A 7,657-nucleotide genomic window follows, 5' to 3' on the forward strand; every position below is an offset into this window, starting at 1 on the left:
TATGCATGCAAAAGCTGGACAGTGAATAAGGAAGTCTGTAGAAGATTTGATGCTTTTGAGTTATGGTGTTGGAGGAGAATATTGAAAGTACTACGGGCTGCCAAAAGAACCAATAAGATCCATTTTGGAAGAAATGCTGCCAGAGTGCTCCTTAGAGGCCAAGACTGCCAGACTTTGTCTTTCATACTTTGAACATATTGTCAGGAGGGACCAGTCCCTGGACAAAGATATAATGCTTGGTAAGGTGGAGGGTCAGAGCAAATGAGGAAGACCCCCAACGAGATGGATTGGCCAAGTGGCAGCATGATGGACTCAAGCGTGGCAACAGTAGTGAGGTTGGCCCAGGATCAAGCAGTGTTTCGTTCTGCTGTGCCTAAGGTTGCTATGGATTGGTACCTACTCAATGGCACCTAACAACGACAACAATGTGATGACTAAGGAGCTCTGCTAGCGTAGTAGTTACGAATCGGGCTGCAAACCTCAGGGATAGTAGTTGGAAACAGTTCTGCGGGAGAAAGATGAGGCTTTCTGCTCCTGTAAAGATTTACAGCCTCGGAAACCCTGTACAGGGTCGCTATGAGACAGAACCGACTCCACCGCACATAACAACAACAACAACAACAACAACAATGTGATGACTAAGAGTCCTGGTGTGGCGCTGTGGTTTAATGTGCCAGACTGCAAAGCCTTTGAACTGCAAAGTCGGCAGTTCAAGCTCACCAGCTGCTCCTTGGAAACCCTATACAGGGTCGCTATGGGTCGGAACCGACCCAATTCGCAACAACAACAATGTGATGACTAAGGAGTTCTGGTAGCGAAGTGGTTACCAATCGGGGTGCTAACCTTAAGGTCAGCAGTTCCAAACTACCCCCGGGGGAGAAAAATGAGGCTTTCTGATCTCGTATAGATTTACAGCCTTGGAAACCCTGTACAGGGTTGCTATGAGTCGTAACCTACTCCATGGTACTTAACAACAACAATAATGTGATGACTAGAGTCTTGGTGTGGCATTGCTGGTTAATGCGCTGGACTACAAAGTCAGTATGAACAGCAAGGTCAGCCACTCAACCTCACCAGCCACTCCTCAGAAAACCCATACAAGATCACTATGAGTAATGATTATCGTAAAAAATGATAAATGCTAGACTATAGTTACATCAAGGATATCAGTGGAATCCCAAGGAAGGACAACACCATACTCAAGGTTTTATTTGACAATACTTTTCTAAATGAGATGTCAAAGATCTAGAGAAGTATGTAATATATTTCACTATAAATTTCATATAACATTATAGACTATAATTTAATATTTTCTAATTACTAAGAAGCCATTTTAGAATTTTGAAAACTATTAATAATAGAATTTTAAAAGACAATGATTGTGTTGTTGATGGTTATAAATGTTCTTCTATTAAACTAATTACTAAATCATATAGTCTGCTGTACTAAAGTCAAAGAGGAAAAACTGATCAGCTCAAAAGGAAAATGATTTATTGTAAATTACCATTTTATTTTAACAAAGAACACCAAAAAGTATTATGAATATGTATATTCTATCTCTATATGAAAATAATAATGCAATAATTGCACCTTATTAAGAAAAATCTTGTAAAATGTACATATCAGTACTTATATAAAAGAGTATGCTATGACATTAACATGACAAATTCCAGAAACCCTCCTCCTTTCTTTTTCAGATAACAGGCATTACATTTTCAGATTATAATCACAAGAAATTGTGACATACCAATATCGAGAAAAGATTTGTTAATAAGAACTTTAAAAAAAAAATGATCAATGAAAACATGCTTGTATATTGGACACCTATAGTATTAGACATTTTAACATGAAAACAATTTGTAGAGTTTAAAATGTGTATGGTTGGAAGAATTTTTCTTCCCAAGAAGAAAATGTGACTCAAAAATAGTTCTAGAGACATATTTCTGTTAAAATATCTTCTAGAATATTCTTTAATTTTAATAACCTCACTGGGAAAAACAATGCCAAGATCTAATGAATTAAACCAGTGATAACAGCAACACAAGGTTTATACACTTTTCCTTTCTGATATTTTAATAGTGAGTTTTGTTACCTCCTCAACTTTTTTTTTTTTTTTTTTAACCTCCTCTTTAAAAAAACACTGCTTTGAATTAATTGGTTTTACACATATCATTAAAATTTGAACCAGCTGTCAGTCAGATTCTACAAAATATACATTTCCATTTTTTTTAACTACTTCTTAGTTCATCTGATAATTTGTTTCCTAATTTGTGCTAACATATGAAATTGAAAAGCATGAAATTAGAAAAACCTTTTAGAATTCTCCTTACTCTCTGTATTCCCAGGGAGAAGTGAGACTATAAAATAATTTTGAATAAAGGCTGTATTATATATAAGCATTAAATAATCTGTATCCGGGAAATACTGTTTTGGTAGCTTAATATACAAACAAAAATGTTTAGAATACCATACATTCATTTTTTATACAATATATCTGATTACATTTTTATTAGGAACTACTAAATTATATTTTAGATTCATTTGTGAATAGGTATCAAAAAGTTTATGTAAAAACAGAATTAAAAGATAATGGAATTTTTCCATGAAATTTTAAAGCCCTCTTATATATGGTAATACACAAGTAAGAGATCTTTATTTAATAAGAAAATACCTCCCCTTTCATTTTGTATTACTTTCAGCTAACTATAGATTTTCTGCAAGAAATAATAAAATAAAGACTAGAATTGGTCATTAGAATAACTATAATGTGCTGTATTAAAAAAACAATAGCACATAATTTACAATTGCAAGGCAAGTCAGAGTTTAAATAACCATTTTAGGGGTAACTTAAAAAACAACTAGGAGCACATTGCAAGAGAGTATTTCCTTATATACCCTTTAATTCCTTTAATATTTTCCTATCCTTAAGACAAGGTAAACTATTTCAATTTCATATGCTTTGGGACGAATTCCAATTTATCAAATTCAGAATTGTGGCAATTATATTTTGGGGAGTGGGTTGCAAATGTATATATAAGGGAAAAGACAGGAAAGCTGGTTATCTTTAGATGCATCACTGATACAGATTAACTTTCCTATGGAGCCTAATTTTTTTAAAGTGGTCTAGAGTAGATTCAAGATCAATGCAAAAGACATCTTTTCAAATACATAGACAGACATATGCTCACACACACACATACACACACACACACACACCACTACCTCTGTATTTTTATAGATTTATTTTTCTAGACATGCCATTTTAGAGAAAAAGCAGAATAAAGAGAGTCCAACAAAACTATATTTAGTGCTTAGTCACACTCGACATTCAATGTCTCTCCTATAAAATCTTTAGTGCTGATGACATACACATTTTTAAAAACTAAATCCCCCATGGAGTACATATGATGTTAACAAAATCTGCATCATCTACTATCCCTATACTTAAACCTTCATAGTAATCTTCAAATTCGCAATATGACACTTCATTAGACTTGATGGAGGCATCTTTTAACGTTTCTAGAAAAGATGATATGATTTCTTCCTCTGTAAAATGACCTGTAAAATAGTACAAGCAATCCGTGGGTTACAACTTAAGTACACCCCATAGTTACAACTGGAGAAAGATGATGCATTCTGCTCCCGTAAAGAATTACAGCTTCAGAAACCCTGTGCAGGGTCACTATGAGTCAGAACCGACTCCATAGTACTTAACAACAAAACAACTGGTCAGGTGGAGTCCTGGTGTGGCGCTGTGTCCTAATACATCAGACTGTGAAGTCGTTTGAACTGTAAGGTCGGTGGCTCAAGCTCACCAGCTTCTCCTTGGAAACACTATACAGGGTTGCTATGGGTCGGAATCGACTCGACGACACTTAACAACAAAAACATAGTTACAAAGCAACCCCTGTAAAGCCTGTTATATTAAAAATTCAATGTACTTACAATGGTTCACAATAACAAGAATTACTTTAGGACATACATCAAAACATTAATAATATTACTACTCTATTATTGTGTTTGACATATTATCAGGAGAAAGACATTATGTTTGATAAAGTGGAATGTCATTGAAAAAGAGGAAGATCCCCCCCATGAGATGGATTGACACTATGGCAGCAGCAATGGGCTCAAGTATGACAACCGCTGTAAGGAAAGTATAGGACCAGGAAAGGCAGTGCTTTGTTCTGTTGTCCTGGGTCCCTATGCGTCAGAACAAACTAGATAGCATCTAACAAGAACATTAGTATGTTAAAGATACTTTCATAGATCTGGAAGTGTTTCTTTAATGTGCTTAATGCATAGAAAGGTACACTATATACTATATGCAAACTATCCCAACAGAATGAACAAATTCAAACTGAAAAAGAGATTTAGGAACAGTGCTTGTTAGCAATCCCAGGACTGTATTGGCTATGAAAAGATCTCCTTGAAAGTTCAGGAAACTGACTGATGATAGTAAACTAATACTTAATGAGTTATGACATCTTTTTTCAACATTATGAAATCTTTCAAACTATCCTTTAATTTACTTAAATATCTCTTTGTGTGGATTATAGTATATAAGGGTTGATGACTTTATAATACATTTGAAGCATTGCCTAAGCTTTTGGTAGGGTCTATATGTGGCCCTGAAGGAGCTCTGGTAGCATAGTGGTTATGACTCAGGTTGCTATCCTCAGGGTCAGCAGTTCATAATTACCAGCTGTTCCATGGGAGAAAGATGAGGCTTTCTGCTCCCGTAAAGATTTACAGCCTCAGAAACCCTGTACAGGGTCACTATGAGTCGGAACCAACTCCATGGCACATAACAACAACAACAATATGTGGAACTGTGGGTTAATGCGCCAGACTGCAAAGGCATTTGAACTGCAAGGTCAGTGGTTCAAGCTCACCAGGGGCTCCTCAGAAACCCTATACAGGGTTGCTATGGGATGGAACTGACTCAACAGCACTTAACAACAACAATTATTTATGTGTATGAAAAATAGTAGGCATCACTTTAGGTATTCTTGCAAATCTTAATGCTTTTTAGGACTCAGTTTTATTTCCACTGGAAATTAAGAAAGAAGAAAACAAGTTAGAAAAACTTCAGCACTAGTTACTTTATAAGTTAGTCACTTAAAACTGCAGCTAGAAAATATTAGAGCAAACATGGGTCTCAGAAGCCTGTGAAAATCTTAGTTGGAAGCAATTTCACTTGATTAAATCATTCTATTTTAGTCTCTGACATTAAGCAGACTATTTCTACTGAGTTCAATTAAATATGATTAACTCTTATCCTATTGGAAGATGTTATTGAGAACCACGTATGTAAAAAGGATAGACTTTAGTATTTGAAGAGAGAACATAAATTCATCTTTTTTCTTAAATTCATTTGAGTTTTGTTTTTATTAACAAGATCATGAATTTATTTAAACAACAGTACTGGTATGGTACTGTGGGATACACACTGGAAGGCTAACTACAAGGACAGAGGTTCAAGTCCACCATTTGCTCCTTAGACACCCTATGTATGGTTGCTATGAGTCAGAATGGACAAAGGCACTTAACAATAATACCATAATGTGGCCAGTTAAGGGAGGAAGAGATCTTAGAATAAGTACTGTTTCAGAGGGAAGCCTTCACTAACCACTCCAAATCTTGGTACTCTACCATAGAACTTATTTCACTAATTTTTCCACTACCCCAAATGAAGGGGAGACTGTTTTCTTGAAAGTACTACTCTACTACAGAATCTTGGCATTGCATGAAAGAAAAAAGACATGAATAATTTCCTTTTAATAAAAAAAGAATAAGAAATAAAGTTACAGAAGATGGTCAGATAATACTAAGAGAGGGTAAAAGACGGTCTATAAACAAAGGCAGAAAAAGGGTCAAAAGATAATAATACTAATAATCTATCAAAGAACACCACCACTTGTATGTCAGTTTGTCGTACTGTGGTGGCTTGTGAGTTGCTGTGATTCTGAAAGCTATGACACTGGTATTTTAAATACCAGCAAGGTCACCCATGGTGGACAGGTTTCAGATGAGCTTCCAGATGAAGGCAGACTAGGAAGAAAGAGTAACGAACTACTTCCAAATATTTAGTCACTGAAAACCTTATGAATAGCAGAGAAACACTGTCAGATATAGTGCTAGAAAATGAGCCCCTCAGGTTGGAAGGCACTCAAAATGTGAATGGGGAAGAGCTGCCTCCTCAAAGTTGAGTTGACCGTGATGAAGAAAAAGGAGTAAAGCCCATGGGAGAAAAGCCTGTAGGACCTTCATTTGCTGGTGGGGCACAATTCAAAATGAAGAGAAACAGCTATAAACATCCATTGGAAATTGGAACATGGAATGCACAAAGTATGAATCTGGGAAAATTGGAAGTTGTCAAAAATTAAATGGAACATAGAAACATCAATATCTTAGGCATTAGTGAGCTGAAATGAACTTGTATTGGCCATTTTAAAACTGATGACCACATGGTTTACTATTATGGAAATGACAAATTGAAGAGGAATGGTGTTGCATTCACTGTCAAAAAGAACATATCCAGATCAGTCATGAGATACAATGCTGTCTGTACCTATAGGTAATATCCATGTGCCTACAGGGAAGCCCTGTTAATACCACTATTGTTCAAATTTATGCACCAACCACTAAAGCCAGTGAGGATGAAATAGAAGATTTTTACCAATTTCTTCAATCTGAAATTCATCAAACATGCAATCAAGATGTATTGATCATTACTGGTAATTGGAATGCAAAAGTTGGGAGCAAAGAGGAAGGATCCGTAGTTGGAAAAACATGGCCTTGGTGATAGAAATGATGCCGGAGATCACATGATAGAAATTCTGCAAAATCAATGATTTGTTCATTTCAAATACCTTCTTTAGGCAGCATAAAAGACAACTCTACACATGGACCTTACCAGAAGAAATCAAATGACTGCATCAGTAGAAAGAGATGATGAAACAAGGCCAGGGGCAGACTGTGGAACAGACCATCAATTACTCATATGCAAATTGAAACTGAAGCTGAAGAAAATGAAAAAAGTCCACAAGAGCCAAACTATGACCTTGAATATATCCCACCTGAATTTAAAGATCATCTGAACAACAGGTTTAATACATTAAACACTAAAGACAGAAGACCAGAGGAGTTGTGGGATGACATCAAGAACATCATACATGAAGAAAGCAAAAAAATCATTAAGAAGACAAGAAAGAAGGAAAAGGTCCAAATGGATGTCAGAAGAGACAGTGAAACTTGCTCTCCAGTGTGGAGATGCTAAAGCAAATGTAAGAAATAAGGAGGTCCAAGAGCTGAACAGAAAATTTCAAAGATCAGCTCGAGAAGATAAAGCCAAATATTACAACAAAATGTGCACAAAGATCTAGAATCAGAAAACCAAAAAGGAAGAATATGATCAGCATTTCTCAAGGTGGGGGAACTGAAAAAAAATTCAAGCCTTGACTTTCGTTATTGAAAGATCTCTGGGGAAATTATTGAATGATGCAGAAAGCATCAAAAGAAGATGGAAGGAATATACACAGAGTCACTGTACCAATAGGAAATGGTTGATGTTCAACCATTTCAAGAAGTTGTGTATGATCAAGAGCCAATGATATTGAAGGAGGAAGTCCAAGGTGCTAAAGGGATTGGCAAA

At 35.8% G+C, this 7,657-nt stretch overlaps 1 protein-coding gene across 1 annotated transcript in view; it reads right to left on the minus strand.

Annotated features, from left to right (window-relative positions):
- Positions 1 to 3,382: 3,382 nt before the first annotated feature.
- CAPS2 (calcyphosine 2) overlaps positions 3,383 to 7,657 on the minus strand; it is an 80,294-nt gene continuing 76,019 nt past the window's right edge. The window contains 1 exon segment of the mRNA XM_006878179.1: positions 3,383 to 3,558. Within this exon segment, the coding sequence (XP_006878241.1) occupies positions 3,383 to 3,558 (176 nt within the window).

The sequence above is a fragment of the Chrysochloris asiatica genome, unplaced genomic scaffold (assembly GCF_000296735.1).
Source record: "Chrysochloris asiatica unplaced genomic scaffold, ChrAsi1.0 scaffold00170, whole genome shotgun sequence".
NCBI classification, from domain to species: Eukaryota; Metazoa; Chordata; class Mammalia; order Afrosoricida; family Chrysochloridae; genus Chrysochloris; species Chrysochloris asiatica.